The following is a 19,364-nucleotide window of genomic DNA, read 5'->3' as shown; positions in this document are numbered from 1 at the left end:
GTCAAAATCAGCGTATAAAACGAAAGGACATTTTTGTTTATATACATAATTTCGGAATTCAACATGATCAAATTTCGGAAATGAAATTTTACACTCGTGTATATTCTCACACAAAACAATATGTTCATCCAATTTCTGCTGACTTGAAAAATAATTGATACATTCATCACAGAAAAACTTTCGTACTTTATATTTACTCTTTTGTTTTGAAAATAATCTAGACATATTTTTAATATAGCATTAGTGGTATTCGATTTCACAGTCATCTGTATCTTGAGGCAAAGCGTCATACTCATTAAATTTAGGAAAATATAAATTTTGAATTAACAGTAAATTTACATGTTTATTCAATTCATTTTGGTTAATCGTGCAGGCACTACTTCATAAAATGTCTTTTCATTGACAACATTAATTTCTAAACTATATACATTCACAGAAATATCGTTTTGTTTTTCAAATTTTGTGATGCAGCGAATTGGCATAGGAATTTCCAAACCCTTTATATTTAAAACCGAATCATAATTTGGATATGAAGATGCACGTGTAATCTTTCCTTTGGGAGGATACAAACCACTTACGATTGCTCTGAAGAAACACGCATCATCTTGATTATCAAGATTCACACATGCATACTTGTTTGCAATTTCTTTGGGTAAACGTATGAATGATGCACCGTTGCCCATTTCATATTTATTGATTGCTACCTCAAGCAAAAGAATTTTACTCAATGCCCAACCAGAGTCTCTTTCCTGAAATTCATCGAGTTTATTCAAAATAACATCCACAACATGTTCATTGTACCAAGTAGACAAATCTGTCTCCAAATCAATGATTTCATTACGAGTATTGAAATATTTTCTATCGATAATTTCCCCGTCATTCGATATTTTGATGAAATCCCCCAACAATGTCATGTTCACTTTGGAATTTTGGAAATTCTAGATTTGAAAAGAAAATATGCATCACTCAAAAATTTTGGCACTTTGTGCGCTAAATTTATAATTACACCTGTCCTCACTTTACCTTAGAAAATTGCATTTACATTTTCCCATTTAACTCTACTGCTTCGTTTCAAACCTGATCCAATATACTTATCGTTTTTCATAACATTTATTATACATCTAATGCGCTTCAATTCCCAAATTTTACTAATAATTTTCTTTTTTTACCCAGTGAAAATTTAATTTTTTTCATTGCCGACTCACATTTTCTAATATGCCTACTAATCAAATTCAACGACGTTCGTGCAACGGAACTTGAATAATTTTGTTTAATTAATTCAAGCAATTTATCAATTTGCGATAAAGTTTTTGAAAACACCATTTTCAACTTCAAAAAAAAAGAAGTTTTTCCTGCGACGAATACACAAATGAATGCTTGCTGAACGCTGCAAACGGAAGCTGGAAGTACTACTCGGTATCTACCGCTGGAAAAACTCGAACCTTGGTCAAACGTGGTGAAGCAATGAACGGAGATGATTCTCAAAGTTAGGCGATGAAACATGTTTCTGTTGTACTGAGGGGCGGAGGGTATATAACTATCTGAAAATTGAAGAAGAAAAATTAATCTCAAATCACACATCTTACCACTTACAAAGAAAAACAAATGAAAAACAACAATACTAACCTCAATTTTCTACAATTTCGAAGGATGTTGCAGGATTGGCTTTCCCCGTATTGATCAGCCCTCTGAACACGATGGCGTACTTTTCTTTTTCGAAATGATTTATAAATTACTCGTAGGTCTTTGTAACTCTGCGGTAGAAACGTTATATGCTTCTCCAACTCGAGCAGTACTGTCTTTCCAAATTTCGTCTGCACGAATTAGGCTGGGAAAATTTTCTGCGGCTCTCCTAGCGGAAGATTTTGTAATTTCTCCACAGGTTTCTTATTCTCTGTGTCTACAAGATAAATTCCGTTAATTTTGTTTAGATCCATCTACAACAGAAAATTGAAAGAAAATGAAATTTTTCCATATTTCGAATCGAGAGAAATTTTCACACGCAATTTTGAATGAAAATTTTAAAAACTTTTTACGGAAAACGAAATATTTTGGTTTTGAAATGAAAAACACAATTATGAGCAAAAATTTTGAAGACTTTCTGAAATAATTATAAATACGTACGTACACACACATCTTGGAAACGAAATATTTTGGATTTGAAATGAAAAACGAAATTTTTTACTTGCACAAACACATGCAATTTCAAACAAACATTTTGAAAACATTTTACAGAAAACGAGATATTTCGAATTGACAGAAAATGAATTTTTTCGTTTGCAAAACATGCACAGTTTTAAACAAAAATTTTGAGTGATTATAAGTACGTATAAACACCTTGGAAAACGACATATTTCGGTTTGAAATGAATAATGGAATTTTTCGATTACACCAACACTGTAGTACACAATTTTGAACAAAAATCTTGATATTATTTTACGGAAAACGAAATATTTTGGTTATTAATTGAAACATGAAATTTTTCGATTACACACACACAATTTTGAGCAAACATTTCGAAAACATTTTACGGAATCACACGTTAAAATGTAAGACCTCGTTAGTCCTTAGCTCGCACAAGTTTCTCAACTTCTCAGAGTTGTCGTTCGTATGGGGGCGACAGCTGATTAACGGAAAAACAGATTTTTTTTAAAACAGAAAACGAGATATTTCGAATTGAGAGTAAATGAAATTTTTCGTTTACAAAAACACACACACAGTTTTAAACAAACTTTTTGAAATGATTATAAGTACGTACAAACACCTTGGAAAACGAAATCTTTCAGTTTTGAAATGAAAAATGAAATTTTTCGATTACACACACGCAATTTTGAACAAACGTTTTGAATACTTTTTGAAATAATTATAAATACGTGTACACACACACATCTTGGAAAACGAATTGATTAAGCCAACACTGTACTACACAATTTTGAACAAAAATTTTGAAATCTCTTCAGTTAAAATCATTTCACTGAGTTTTGCAAATAAAGTGCATGATTAGACATTGTTTTCAAGGCAAATTTCGTACTTACATCTGTTTATTGAAGATAATGTACACACACACAAACGCAACAGAAGCACAGTTACAACTGATGAGGTAACCGTTTTTATGCAGATGGCCTACTAACCGTAGCAAACATCCGCCTCATACTCCCCCGTAATATTTTTAATCCTTGACTCGAAATGTGAAATAAAACGAATATTTGTGAATATTCAAATATTTATTATTTGAACCAAATTAAATATATTTCATTCAGTTTCATAATTATTTCTTGAGAAACTCTAATCAAAATACAAGCTAATATCGTAGATACTATAATGAGAATTCTATAAAGGTCAAATTCCATTTGTGACTTCTTTTTGTTCAGCCTTGCGTGTTCTGGAATGAAATCGACAGTTTTTGTATCAATTTCTCGAAAATCGTGGAATATCAGCCTCAGTTTATATTTGAAGGAGGTATTTTTCGGGACTTTGCTTACAAAAACTGCCAATTGGTCGTCATTGACAAATGTTGAACTCATCAATTTTCATTGTGTTCTATTGATTCCATGATCGAAATTATTGGGCTTCACACAAATTGCCATGAATTTAACGCCCTTTGGTACGTTCACATACGAAACGTTATTTATTATTGCACTTAAAAGCACAAAATTTAATCTTAGCATTGGCGGCGACATAATCTATGCTGTGAGGTTGAATTCTTCGAAGCGGATATCTCGTTTGAGGCACTTTTCGATCGAATACTCTGTCTTGAATATTTAAATTATCCAACCGATTCAAAACAATCTTTTTTTTTTCGAAAAATTCAATGGATTTCTTCTATTCTTGAGCACGATTACAAAACTCTTCAACTTTTCGTCTGTATTCTTCAGATATCATTTTATCACTAAATATTTCAACTGTTTAACGACATTAACATTCTTTCGAAAAAAATAATATAACCCTCCTGCGTGTTTCCTTTATCCTCACTCCCCCTCCCCATTTTCCAACTAACACGAAAAAACGCATCTGACGTATTTTGAAATGTCATTGCTGAATACCCCCCATTGCCCCATTTTCAAACGTTTCACATTGGGATCGCACGCTAAAACGTTAGACCCTCCCCACCTGACATGTTTTTTCTTAAATGAGACACCCTGTACTTATTGAGGAATCACACAACAAAACGATAAGATCCTCATTAAACTGTCATGTTTTTTAAATGATGTATTTTGAGACACTCATTATTATTACTATTACTTACTACCGTAAGTACGGTAGTGAGTGTGAATTATGTTAGAATAGTTTATAGCAACCGAAATATATAGAGGAACCAGAAAATGAATTATGTTTCAAGATTATTAAAAATACTAAAAATAACTAGACCAAATAATTTGGATGAGTTGGTTGAAATAGAAATAATGTTGAAAATTAGAAAACGTTTAGAAAAATATGATGAATATGGAATTCAGGAAATGTATATGAATGCTAATTTGTAAAGAAAATAAATTATTGTAACCTGAACTCAAAGGGAATAATTAAATGGGTTAAACTGAGCAATAAGTGAAATGTTGAATATATACAAAACTTAAAAAATAAAATAATGAAGATAATTGATGGAATAATGCAAAAAATTAGAAATAAAGAAAAAATGTAAACATAGTTATTTTATGACATTTCACTTGATGTTCAAACCGTTTATCAATTCATTTTTGTTCGTTTTCTTGAATTGCAAATTCATTGATAATTTTTTTTTAAATTTGTCAACCACATCAACATTACCAAGGGTCCGCGACTTTTGCAGAAAGAAATGATTCAAAAAGTCGAACAAGTGGAAGGTGATATTAGGGAACGACAAATTTTCAGCAACAAAGTAAAAAAAGTTGAAAATGAGTTGGGAATAATCAATGAACGAACTATAGAGGAAGTGAACAAGATACAGGATGAATAGGTAAGCTAAAGGAACATTTCTACATTGCCAGCTAACTAGTTCAGCTTGGGCAGAGTACACCCGACTCAATAAGGACAGCCTTATCAGCAGTGACAAAACCTTAACAAGGTACACTTCTACTTTCAATGGCTGTTAATGATGATGAGTCATGTACCATTGGAACTTCGAGGCAGAGCTTATGCTAACACCTGAAAAGAAAAGGAATGGGCCACTGCCTAATTCTAGCACTGTGAAGTCGTGAAATACTTCAGATCATTATTTCGAGTAGCCAGAATAATAATCAAAGGATCGTGGAAGCTCTGAAATATGCAACTTGAAACAAGTATACCAGTGCTCACTCAAGATTCGATACCAATAACCACAGAAAACCTTGCTAGAATATGGAGCTTATTGATATCTCATACTTTATAATATTTGTTTGTATTGTTCGTAAATGAAGATTTTATGGGACATTTAGTCTCACAATAAATAGGCTAATGAAAACATAGAAATCAAGTTGTAGAAAAACGTATGGTTATACATACATGATGTTTTTAATATTTACAGTATTTTGGCAGCAAGTATGACTTTTGATGCATTATCCTTAGTGCGGTGAGAATGATTCAGTACTGATTTCTATTTATCAGGAAAAATAGTTTTAAGGTATTTCAAATGCACTGACCTGTTACTTGGTGAAAATCAATAACACTATTCATGATATTACAAATGTTCACAATATAGACTTCATTTTCAGTACACATTTCACTACATAGTACTTGGACCAGTCCAACTGAGGATGCTACTATGTAGTGAAACGCTCCATTGGAAATAAAGTCTATAACTGTGAATATAGTTTTATTGTTTTTCGGAAAGAAAGTTTTTGGCTTTCCACTACTCCATCCAAAAAATGTGGGAATCTTCCAAAGAAAGGAAGGATGCAATAAATTTCAAAAGAAGTTACTCTATCCATAGATGTGTAGATCATGCAAAGAAGTAACTTTCAGTCACAAACTGGAAGAAAAAGCCTTCCTGAAACAACTACTTTCATATAAACAGTGAATTACACGAAAGAAATTTTCGTTTAAAACAAATACTTTTATATGAACAAAAAACACTTTTTATTGTAACTTTGATCGATGTTCAAGACTGCGATATCCTTGTCGTCCGCACAAAAGTGGCATATCAATATTTTGTATTTATATATTTTTTTCTGGCTGGGTGTTTATATTTGATACACGTTCATCTAACTATTTTCATTGAAATAAAGATTGCACAAAATGAATGACGTGTTCAGGTATATCCAAGAAAAATTTTTCCTTATATTGGTGGAAAATTTAATTTAATTTTTCTTTCAGTGGAAATGGCTACTTTATCACGTGTGAATAATAAAACAGTAATCAACATTTTGAGCAGTACAGAAGTGGAAAACTTGATAAGTGAGTTTGAAAAAAATGAAGCTACTCTTGAGGCTACCAGAAAAGAACAGAAACAAGCAGTCTGATTGATTTGTTTTTATATGTTTATTTGAAGCTGTAAATGAAAACATGATAAGCGAACATTTTTTTCATTTTATTTTTGCTAAAGTTCAATGAAAGTATGAAATAAATGAAAATATATTCTTTCAGTCTTTATTACAAGCTGCAAATGTTTGTATGTGTATAATATGTATGTAGGTCAGATGAAATCTTGCAGCTGAATTTTGAACCGATTGAGCTGAAATTTTGCTTACATGTTTAATTTGGATGACAATGCATGGTTAGCTCAGTGACGCCGTAACGCATCTAAAACAGTTTGCTAAACAGAATATGAAAAATAAAGTAACATCACTTTCAATTTATTATAGCAGATCGCCCAAGATGGTGGACTAGTTTTTTTATGCCACCTCATATAGTGGGTGTTGAATGAAAGAATCATATGACGTCATTCTAAATCAAATATGATGACTAGTTTTTTGTTTTATTGTATCATATTGTATCATGGAATTTTGGTGGAATTTTCTAGCGCATTCGATTACGATATACAGGGTGGCCCACCACATTCGCCTCGGTATTTCTACAAGAAATGAAGAGAGTTAGGGAAAAACTTTTAGCACAGTTATATGTGGGTCTATGAGGAGCATATTCCAAAATTATTTGGAAATATATAGGGTGACTCCCAAAAAAGTTACATACCAAAGTTATATTTTTTCTTATGGAACAACTTATATTTTTTTATATTTTTAGATACTATAGACAAAACGAAGGTGAGTAACTATTATATTTCCCATTCTCAAAACTGAGAAATTTTGAGAAATTTGAAAATACAGACCATAATTTAAAAATTGTTTTCACCCAGTAACGTGTAACGAGCTGCTCGTGATTAAATGTACTGCTTCGCTCAAAGGTTAAAGTTAACTACCACATGAAGTTTTTAATGCAATATTATTCAGATTGGCGAAAAAAATTTGCCGCAAAATTTGGACACACATTTAACTTCTTAAAGTTGAATGGAACATCCCGTATTTAGTGGCGTAATTTGACGCAGAAGTAAATTTCCTTCAAAACTATATTGGGGTTTCCTATACATATCTCTTCTGCTTTTTACACAAAAGGCGTTTTTATATTTTACTTATAAGTAATATTTGTATCTTCAAATGAAATTGTAATGAAAAGCTTGAAAAGCGTCTTGAAAACCTTTTCATTAAAGAATGCATAGATTCGCTAAAAGCACAAGTTTAAATTTTTTGTAAGGTGTATCTAAAGTAAAATGTAGGCAAATGTAAAAACTCAAATTTATTGCCACTCCTGAAATATTAAAAAGCATTCTTCAAAATAAGGAGATGCATGTGTCCTGATTGCTAAGGCAAAATATGTTAAATCCGCTTGTTCCTTAGCAAATATATTAGACTTCATAGTGAAATAAATACCAAAATTACAATATGGGGTCAATAATAACATACATTTACGATTGCCTATAAAACCTGTTCTACTATTTTTTCAATAATAGTAGGCTCTGGCCTAGATGACGTTAATTATTATTATGAAACAAAAAGTATTTGACAATGACAACTTGTTAATCAAACCATTATCATTGTTTTAACTAGTTAAAAATTATTGTCATTTTGAAATATTGTAAAATGAGAACTTATCCCCAGGAAAAACGAATTGATATGATTTTGATAATGGGTGAGTGTGAAGAAAACTGTTTATTAGCGTCAAGAGTAAATGCCCAATGGTATCCTAACAGGATTCATCCTAAAAAGCGTTCAATGGAAAAGTTGTTGCAGCTTTTCCGAAGAACAGGCAGTGTATTTTATAATATGGAAGAACGGCAAAAACCGGTTACTGGAAATGAGGAAAATAAATATTTAGTGATGTTATGTCTAATTGAATAATACCCTCACACAAGTCAACGAGAAATATGTGAAACAACTGAAATAAGCAGACAGTGTATCCAAAGAATAATTAAAAATTACAAATTCCACCCGTATCGCGACTACATAAACTGCTTTTTGAAAAAGATTATGATCAACGACTGAATGTTTGTTTATGGGTTTAAAAAAAGTTTGACGATGAAGAAACTTTTTTTTGATTGTGCTTTTTTCCGATGAGTCAACTTCTCATAACAACAGATTAGTTAACAGACATAAGTTTCACTACTACAGTGACGAAAACTCTAATATTTTTAGAACCCTTGATCACCAGCACAGATGATCTGTTAATGTGTAGGGTGGAATAATTGGAACGCAAGAATATATGCTAGGCCGGTTCTAAAAGCTGGCTTATGGAGATTTACATGGGAAAATTGCTGAAGTCCATCGTGGCATTTTTTGTTCCTTTCAAGGTCACGCGTACGGCCGAGAATCGAGCAGCGTTATCGCGCTTTGGAAGATAACGATTCGAGCGCGCTTGAAATAAAATGAAAACAATAATATACGAGGTGTGTGTGGTGTTAAAGGAAAAAAACATGGCTGCCAGCGTTAAAGAAAAATACATGGCGGCAATGTGACGGGCATTGAGTGGAGTATACAGGGGTGCATCAAAATACATAATTTAAGAAAAAACAACGTGACAGTTTAGCAGGAATGTGATATTTCAACGCGCGATCCATAGATGTGTGTACAGGGTGTCTCAAAATACATCATTTTAGAAAAAACATGTCGGCAATGTAACAGGCATTGAGCGTAGTATACAGGATGGGTCAAAATATGTCATTTAAGAAACATGACAGTTTATCGGGGCTCTATCGTTTTAACGTGTTATTCTTCAATATATACAAGGTGTCTCATTCAAGAAAGAAACATGCCAGGGGGCCTAACGTTTTAATGTGCGATCCCAATAAAAAACGTTTGAAAATGGGGCATCGGGGGTATTCATCAATGACATTTCAAAATACGTCAAATGCGTTTTTCGTTCTAGTGTTAGGTGGAAAAGGGGGGAGTGGGGGTAGAGAATACAAGAATACATGTATTTGCCAACGTAATAGAAAAAAACATGGCTGTCATCATGATATACAGGGTGTCTCATCATTTAAGAAAAAAAACATAACTTTAATGTGTACAGGGTGGCTCAAAATACGTCGGCGTTGTTGAATTATAAAAATAATGGTATAATAATAATAATGAATGAAAAATTGGATTAAAGAAAAAACATGGCTACCAGCGTTAAAGAAAAAAATGGCTGCCATCGAGATATACAGAGTGTTTCATCGTTTAAGAAAAAAACATGACAATGTGTACAAGGTGTCTCAGAATACGTCGGTGTGGTTGAATTACAAAAATAACAGTATAATAATAATAATGAATGAAAAATCGGATTGGAAAAAAACATGGCTACCAGCTTCAAAGAAAAAAAAACATTATTGCCATCGAGATTTACAGGGCGTCTCATCATTTTTGAAAAAAAAACCATGACGTCAATGTGTGCAGGATGTCTCAAATGCACCATTAAATAAAACACGTCGTTTCTGGCTCAAAATCCTATGCTTTTTCTTATGGAGCTGAAGTTTAGTCATTTTCTGACTTAGTAGCGGAACCTTGTGGAATACCCAACTCGAGGTATGTAAGAGTTATACGATGCAATATGTATGTGTATATGAGGAAGAAGGTGATGACGTCAGCGTGGAGTAGAGAAAAATCACATGGTGACATACCGAAAGGGCACTAAGCGATATCTTCGTTAATAATAGTCTCATCGTCACATACATCACATCAAATGAAAGGAGAAGAAATGAAAAATTCACCGACAGAAAAAAAACAAAGATTGCGACCAGAAGGGCACTAAGCGACATCTTCGTTAATAATAGTCGCATCGTCACGTACGGCACATCAAATGAAAGGAGAAGAAATGAAAAATTTATCGACAGAAAAAAAACAAAGATTGCGATCATCGAATCGTCACGTACAGCTCGTCAAGTGATAGGGAAAGGAATGCAGAATTAATAGACAAAGAAAAAACAAAGATTGCGGCCAGAAGGGCACTAGGCCACATCTTCGTTAATAATAGCCAGATCTCAACGTGCAGCACATCAAATGAAAGGGAAAAAATGCAGGATTCATCGACAGAGAATAAACAAAGATTGCGATCAGAAGGGCACTAAGCCACATCTTCGTTAATAATAATCGGATCGTCACGAAAAGCACGTCAAATAGAAGGCAAAGGAATGCAGAATTAATCGACAAATGAAACGTGTATACTCCACTCAATGCACGTTACATTGCCGCCATGTTTTTTTCTTTAACGCTGGCAGTTATGTTTTTTTCTTCAACACCACATACACCTTGTATATTATTGTTTTCATATTATTCCAAGCGCGCTCGAATCGTTATCTTCCAAACCGCGATAACGCTGCTCGATTCTCGGCAATACTCGTGACTTCGAAAGGAACCAAAAATGCCACGTTTGACCTTAGTCATTTTCCCATGTAAATCTCCATAAGTCAGATTTTAGAACGGGCCTACCTATACGCAAGTAGTAGGTTTTTACTTTTTTGATGGTCATTCAAACGGCGTCATGTTTCTCGGATTTATTAGGGATAATTTGCCTATGCTGTTGGAAATTATACCTCCTAATATTCGTCAATAGATGTGGATGCAGTTAGATGGTGCTACTGCACACTTTGATAGACGTGTTAGGAACGAGTTAGATCAACAATATCCAAATAGATGGATAGGATGAGGAGGTACACAAAACTGGCCAGCCAGGTCTCCGGACCTTGCAAGTCTCCATTATTTTTTATGGGGATATATCAAAAGTATTGTTCACGATACACCGCAAACGACACCTCAGGATATCCTGAGGTGTTATCCAGAGTTCAGCACTCATTACAAGAAAGAGTCGCCTATGCATCGATGATAATGGACACCATTTTGAGCATTAATTAAAATAATACACTATTTAAGATTCTTAATTTTTTTATAAAATGTCTCCAAAAATGCTTTTTTGCTCTTCATTACAATACAGGGTGTGCCATTTTTGAGATGAAAAAATTACTCCTAAGTAAAATATAAAAACGCCTTTTGTCTAAAAAGCAGAAGAGATAGGTATAGGGAACCCTAATGTAGTTTTGAAGAGAATCTACTTCTTCTTCGAATTACGCCAATAAATACGGGGTGTTCCATTCAATTTTGAAAAGGTATTTAATTAAATGTGTGTCCAAATTTTGAAGCAATTTTTTTCACCACTCTGAATGATATTACATTAAAAATTTCATGTGGTAGTTAACTTTAACCTTTGAGCTAAGCAGTACATTAAATCACAAGCAGCTCGTTACACGTTACAGGGTGGAAAAAATTTTTAATTATGGTCTGTATGTGATAATGTGACGATCCGGTCTGAATTGGCGATGCCTATATACTACTAATGATATATAATAATTATCTCAGTTATAGTCGCACCAGAAAAATACGCTCCCTTGTATATGGGATCGTTCAGCCGAAGGTATTTATTTTTTAATTCAGTTTGGTAGCGCGAGAGTTGCTGCCACCAGATCAGAAGAAGATTGAAATCCGTCTTGATCACACATATTGAGAATTAGTGGGCGACTTGGTCAACAGGTGAATTTTTTACCTTTCTATCTTCGTAGAGCAATGGCTTGGTTATGCCACCAATTATATCATTAGAGACTGGATTCGGCCACGGTTTAAATGCGTGGTCTTTCGGGGGTTTGAGGGAATGAAATAATATTAGCAGAGTTTTCACAAACTTTATTGATGAATAAAGTCGGCGGAATAATCGGATTACCAATTGATAAAATATAATCAACAAAAATTAATACTGGAGTTCGACCTTCACAAAATAATATTGAAACTATTCTTTCATATATGTTTTACTGAACGTTATTTAAACTGTGTGCAATATGAAAGAAAAAGAAATATATTCAACGAAAGTCCTTTTTTGTGGAGGAAAATCAGTTTTTTATCGACCTTTTTTGGGTATTTGTTACCTTCCACAATCTGAAAAATATAAAAATTATAATGAAGAAGTGTAGAAGGGCACACTTTTCAGTTTACCCCCGATAAGTTACTGCGTAAAATCAAAAGTATTTTTCACAAAGAAAAATCTTCTATTTATCAGTAACTTGCCTATCAAAAAAAAATGTTGAGAAATAATACAATAGATATCTTGACGTTTCGGAGGCCTAAATCTGCCTTCGTCTTCAGAAATGGACAAAAAAATCTAATATATTGGCAGTTATTCCTTTTTGATTATTTATTTCTTTACTTCTTTGACATCTGTCGATTAGGCCGAAATGAAGATCGTGAATTACTACTAAGTATTCAGGAAAAACAGGAAAGAGACAGAATAAGGTCTAAATTACCGGTGAATATTCAAGAGAAACAAGAAAATGACAATCAGATAATACTTTTGTTTGAAGGTGGTTGACAATGTTTCGTGGTGCATTTCATTAGTTCGGACTTCCATTGTCTAATATAATATAAATTGATTTGAAATCCCTGAAAGAATCTGAAAAAAAAATTATAATGATTAGCTAAAAAATAACAATTATATTGAGCAAAAAAACCTGAAATTACAATGAAATAAAATACAACCACCAAAAAAAAAACAAAAAAATTGAACTATCAACACGAGATGAAAATTGAAAAATTATCAACAAGAAATGAAAATAAAAAAATTAAAAGATTTCAAACCAAGTTACTTCACGAAGTTTCGATTGTTAGTATCAACAATCGTCTTCGGGTGATAACTGGACCGAGATCTGACTATTTATAGGTCATTCGCGTGCTTTCACCTATCAGTTATGTTTTGAATCTCTCAGTCGTTTGGTCCCTGGTTCAAACATGGCAAGTCACACAAATAAATAAATCCACTTTGATAACTCTATTTCAACTAATGATCTTTATTTCCGAAAGCTTATAGCCGCGGTGGTAGTGCGCCCGACTCACGATCGGAAGATCGTTGGTTCGTTTCCCGCCTCGACCAGATATTTTTCTCTAGAGAATTTATCTGGTTGAAGCTGGAATGATTCCGCAACCGTGTTAGGAATCACACGTTAAAAAGTAAGACCTCGTTAGTCCTTAGCTCGCACAAGTTTCTCAACTTCTGAGAGTTGTCGTTCGTACGGGGGCGACAGTTGATTAACGGAAAAACAGATTTTAAACAGAGTTTTAAACATATCAAAATAATAGTTCGCACCAAATAATACCTCATCTCATTCTTAATAACTATTTATACAAATTCCAAAATGTAAAGACAGCAATATGTTCGTTAAAAAATAAACACACGAAGTGGGTCCATCGACAGGAACACTGTCAGCGGTGGGCACTCCAGGCACGGCCCAGCAATGATGTGCGGTGGGAATATATGGTCCGGCGTCAGGACGATGCAATGGCGTTCATGCATAACTTCTCCCTCCTTAGAGACGAACCTAGGGTTGGTTTGGTAGGCTAGGTGTGGCGGCTCCTGAGATAATCCCTAGTTATGGAGCCAGATAGTAAGGATAGCAGAGGCGGTTGTATAGAATACCTAGGCATTCTATACATTGCCAAAAGTAAGCAGGCAAAGTGTGAAATTTTAAACATTTCATACTTTGCCTAGGCATTCTATAGAATGCCTGCTGGAGTTCAGGCAGAGTTAAAAATCTGTCTGTTCCATTGTTTTCAAGTTACAACGTGCTTGCCTCACCTACTCCCCCCGCCCATCCCCGCTATAACGCTGCTCTCAGTTCTGTTCCGTCACGCCACAGTATTGTGCTAGGCCTACGCTTCAGTTCTGTTCTGTCGTGCCACTGTATTGTTGCTTGAAAATGTCACAAGTGAACAGTAGTATCAGTAGTTCTAGTGATCGTTTATCGCTAATGAAACTTCGTTTTAGTGCCGAACTTGTAAAAATTCGGAATGCAAGTGCTAAAAATAGTGTTTTTTTGACTGAAGACGACTATAAGAAGCTGGTGTTGGAGGTCGAAGATGCCAAGGCCAAGCCCAGAAAGGAACCTCGTCACTACTGGCTACTCAACAGGTATGATGTAATGATCGTAGAAAATGTGCAAAAACTAATACACCCATTAAAACAAGGAGACGGTGTTGTAAAATTTTATGTCCACGATTCAGATTTATTTACTGTTCTCCATGAAGCTCATGTAGCTATTGGTCATGGTGGAAGAGATCGAATGTTAAAAGAGCTAGATATTAAGTAAAAAAATGTTACACGTCATGATGTTGAGCTATATATTAGTTTGTGTGAGCCATGTCAGAAGAAACAAAAGGGTTCGAAAAGAGGAGTGGTAGTAAAGCCCCTGATTTCATCAGAATTTAATTCTCGTTGTCAAGTAGATTTAATTGATTTCCAGTCACAGCCCGACAGGGAGTTTAAGTTCATAATGGTCTATCAGGATCATTTGACAAAATTTGTGATTCTTAAGCCTCTCAAAACTAAAACCGCTGAGGAAGCAGCATATCACCTAGTTGATATTTTTACTCTCATTGGAGCACCAAGTATATTGCAGTCAGACAATGGAAGGGAGTTTGCAAACAAAATAGTTTACAATTTGAAAGATTATTGGCCTACGTTAAAAATCGTTCATGGCAAACCACGTCATTCTCAAAGTCAGGGTAGTGTAGAACGTGCAAACCAAGATATTGAAAACATGATTTCGACTTGGATGCAAGATGAAAAAACTGACCGTTGGAGTGAGGGATTGAGATTTGTGCAACTTATGAAAACTAGAGCTTTACATTCAGGAATCAAAAGAACGCCCTATGAGGCTCTCTTCGGCTGTAAAGTAAAGGTCGGTCTTACAACATCTTCTCTGCCTCGAGACATTTTGGATTCCATTAACAGCGAAGAAGATTTGGAAAGAGTGGTTAATAACATGCACACAACAGAAACACAAACAATGTCAAGTCTAGAACCTCCACTCCAAACCGATCATAACACTTCAGAAGTTAATGAGGCAACCGTTGATGTCTCGGTCAGTTCTAGCCTTCTACAAATGTGTAGCGTTTGTTTGCAGCAAACTAATGAGAAACAAAACTGCACAAAATGTTTAGCGGACATACATATTTCATGTGGCCATTCAATTCAGGGGTGTGATGATACTGAAAAAACCCTGTTGTGTGTCCCTTGTTTTAATTCGGAAAATATTGATAAAGAGAGGAAGAGGTCAAAAGCTTGTCTTGAAAAACAAGCTAAGAAAATGAAAGCTAATTCCGATAAAAAGTTTCCCCCCGTCACCAAAGGAGTCACTGTTCGTGTTCCAATTCCTGACGTTGACAAAGGAAGAGGTGACTTGAGAAATATTCTGGCAGTGGTCATGGATACGACAGAAGATGGGTTTTACAAATTAGGGACCGCCAACGGAGTTTTGAAACAACTGTACGCAAGGTCACAGTTTACAGTTTGCAAAAAAAGCCTAGTTCGAGTAGAAGACGTGCCTGATCAAGAAACAGGACTTCGTACCGTTGCAACAGCTCAGTCAACAGGAAGCGGCCAAGGATTTGTGAGATGCACTTGCAAAACTAAATGTCAAACCAAACAATGTGCTTGTGTTAAAAACAATCGAAAATGCAACTCGAAGTGCCATAGTTCTCTTTCCTGCTATAACAAGTAATTTCTTAAATTAATATTTCACTTTTAAATTTTACTCTAGTAAAATATGAGGATTTTCAGATCTTATGTTTAATACATTTCATGTTTGTTATTTGCAATAAACAATTTTTAACAATGTTGTTCATTTTATACTTTGCCTGCAAAACTTTCGACATTCTATATAATGCCTAGGCATTATACACAATGCCTAGGCAAAGTTTGTACAATTGTTAAGAAATGAGTTTATTTCATACTTTGCCTGGATTCACTCGGCAATGTATACAATGCCTAGGTATTCCATACAATGCCTGAATTGTACACATTGCCGGTAACATATATACTACGCCGGCTATTATGATAATGCATACTGAGATGCAAATAAGGATGATAGGCCAAAGTAGAAAGGTATCATCCAAAACATGATATGTAGGTAGCCGAAAAATTTTCTGGGAATGAATAATGTCTGTAAAATGAGATATCTCGCTCAAATCTAAGCTTTTCAGCTGAATAGGTGCAGTATGGTTAAGAATCAATGAAAGATTCAAATAAGGAAGTTGGAGTAGGGTAAAAGGTTCGAGTGTTTCTTCTCCGTGGTGGAACAACTTGATTTGGACTTGAAGAGAACATTAGTCAGACTTCCAGGCTGCAGAGAGTAATGATGCACTTCAATAGACCAATGCTCGGATAGAAGTACAGGTGTAGGTGATGTAAGTAGAACAATATCAGGTGTAACCTGATGTGTGAGGGCTATTTCCATGACAACTGGGTATAGAGTTCAATTTGATCATTGTTGGATATTATGTTGCCTGGACAAAAGTGGATATGCTCCAGGAGATCACATGGTAAATCCAGGAATTGATACAGTCTGAATAGGAATTGGAAATATAAAATCGGCATGGAATGTTATTGGTTTTAGTATTGGAAAATGTAGCAAAAATACAATTTTCTCATTTAAAAATAGCAATTGGATTCCTAAAAATGCATAATAGCTATGTTGGTTTTGAAAATTAGGTAATTGGTTTGAAGGATATAAAGTATTAATGGTATCGATCAACATATACAAGTTGTCAAGTGAGAGAAATGTGGAATGGACTTTATTCATATATGCAAAGGTAATTGCATTCACGATTTGGTTTAATTAAAGGTGAAAGGAAGTGAGCGAGTTTATTAATATGGACACCAAATTATGCCATGTTTATTCTTTTGAATTCTGTTTTAAACCTAAAGAGAGTGTTCGCGGTTGTCTTTGATTGAAAAAGGTGTTTGGTTTGTCAGGGACATACATTGTTGCATCATTATAGTATGTTCATTAATTTTAGATTATATCAAATGGTGATCATTCTGAATATGATTCATTATAGAATCAATTTTTTTGCCATCATCTAGGCTCTAAAGTATTGAGTAACCACTTACTCGCTGTACCAATAAAATTGAACACTCCTCTTTTATGTATTTTATGTGGAACGATTATTTTGAGTAAACTCTCTGAATGTGAACGTATTGTTCTAGCTTGTTGAATGAGTATACCAAGAGCAGTGAATCCTGCTCGATTGAATTTTGGCATCAAAAGTGTTGTGAATATGAATTAGTTCAGTTACGTTGAGAAAACTAACGAAAGTGTGTTTTGAGTCAATTATTTTTTATTGCTGTATGAGAGAGGGAGAGAGATTTTGAATGAAACATTTATCAAGTAATAATGTAATAGGAATGAGAAAAGTAGAAGTTTCATACTATAAGCGCAGAGGTGTTGCTTCGACATTGAATATTACTATCTCCAAAATTTCGTTCTTTTTTACCTGGAAAAAGTGTGTTAACAAACTTGAGCTTGAATTGAGTTGTAACCCAACTAATTCTAGTGATGTTCTAAAAGTGTCCTGGAAATTGTACGTTTGAAAAACCACAAAAAGGAAGTGAATTGTTGGTAATTTAACGTATATATCAATTCTGGAAAATGGAATCTACAAATTGGACTTTATACCAGGTGCACTCAAATAGTTTTCTTTGATATTAAACCACCATGCCTCAAAACGAATTGACTACAGGGGAGTTGTATAATTTGCTTATGAAGTCACAAGAAGAACAGACGAAAAAACTAACCCTAGAAATAAACAGAAATAGAACAGAGTACGAGAAGAAACTACTGGAAAGTCAAAAACAAATAACTGTACTACAAGAAAAAAATATCATTTTAGAGAGACAAGTCAGAAAGAATAATATTATTGTATTTGGGTTTGACCAAAATCCAGATAATTTATTGAAAAAAACTCTTCAAAAACCAATTCTTTGTTGGGACTGAATCTTACAAAATCGGATGTTGATAATATATTTCAAATTGGCAAAAACGAAGGTAACAAAGGAATATCCACCCAATTCATTTCAGTAGTAGTGGCCACTTTTCATAAGAATGTGTGAGAGGGTCCAGATTTGTCATATGAGTGTGAGAGAGATAGAGATGGTATCGAGCCGATCCGTTTCAAAGATGAACGTTTGGCAGCGCAAACAGTTCGGAGTTGTCGGTTGTAAAATCAATGTGTACATTGATGTACGACATTTAAAAAACATAACAGTTTAACGGGTTCTATCGTTTTAACGCGCGATTCTTCAATGCGTACAGGGTGTTTCAAAATACGTCATTTAATAATAAACGCCGTTTCTGGCTTTTTCATATGGAGCTTTAATTTAGTAATTTTCAGACCTCGTAGCGGAACCTTGTAGAATACCCAATTCGAGGTAGATGTGACGTGTGTAAGAGTTATACGATGCAATATGTGTGCAATATGAGGAAGATGGTGATGACGTTAGCGTGTTAGCATCTGTTCTCTAAACGATAGCGCAATGACCGCTACTTGTTCGTATCGACTTCTGTTAACGCGTCCAGCTGAGAGCTGGGCTTGGCTGTGACGTCAGGCACTCCAGGTTATTATGTTTATTCTTTATTATGTTTATTGATGGTCTTCCAAGAGTATTTCAATACAATCTCAAAACATAAAAGCACAAGCATTAGCTGGAAATATAGTTGCGCCATCTATGAACTTAGGTTGAAGACCGTGATCGCCAAAGTGTGTAAAGGCATTGTAATAAAGATTCAAGTCACATATTTTACATTTCGAATGTAAAAATATACTGCTCAAAATAGTATAAATATAAATTACATTTCAAATAGGTTACCAAATTCGTATTATATTCAATTGTCTTTTCCACAATTCTACGTATAGAAACGTTGCAGGTTCATTAAACTCACCTCGACCTAATTATGTATTACTGCAACCTTTTCAGTACATTGAACTGTTTGCAGTTCAAATATATAACAATTAGATAATAAATGATGAGCAACCAATTCTGTATAACCCCGATTCTGATTAATTATTAGTGTGCATATACTCTTCGATGTAAGATGTTAACATTGATACGAATAAAAACGAAACTCT

The 19,364-nt window shown here is 34.3% G+C and overlaps 2 protein-coding genes across 2 annotated transcripts in view; both read left to right on the top strand.

Moving 5' to 3' along the window:
* LOC111511245 (proteasome alpha3 subunit) overlaps positions 1–6,531 on the top strand; it is a 72,899-nt gene extending 66,368 nt beyond the window's left edge. The window contains exon 7 of the mRNA XM_023167254.2: positions 6,268–6,531. Coding sequence (XP_023023022.1) covers positions 6,268–6,413 — 146 coding nt within the window. The 3' untranslated portion in view covers positions 6,414–6,531. The remainder of the gene's footprint in view (positions 1–6,267) is intronic.
* A 144-nt stretch (positions 6,532–6,675) lies between these two features.
* On the top strand, positions 6,676–18,321 carry LOC141483417 (SCAN domain-containing protein 3-like). Its single transcript, XM_074178063.1, has one exon. The coding sequence runs from the start codon at positions 14,729–14,731 to the stop codon at positions 15,956–15,958; it is 1,230 nt and encodes a 409-aa protein (XP_074034164.1). The 5' UTR covers positions 6,676–14,728; the 3' UTR covers positions 15,959–18,321.
* The last annotated feature ends 1,043 nt before the right edge of the window (positions 18,322–19,364 follow it).

This window comes from Leptinotarsa decemlineata, unplaced genomic scaffold (assembly GCF_025532065.1).
Source record: "Leptinotarsa decemlineata unplaced genomic scaffold, Ldec_3_MD MMD2_tig00003348_RagTag_RagTag, whole genome shotgun sequence".
Classification (NCBI taxonomy): Eukaryota; Metazoa; Arthropoda; class Insecta; order Coleoptera; family Chrysomelidae; genus Leptinotarsa; species Leptinotarsa decemlineata.
This window is presented reverse-complemented; position numbering and strand designations above follow the sequence as displayed.

Coding starts and splice junctions, on each gene's coding strand:
- LOC141483417 (XM_074178063.1), top strand. CDS start 14,729: ATGGTCTATCAGGATCATTTGACAAAATTTGTGATTCTTAAGCCTCTC.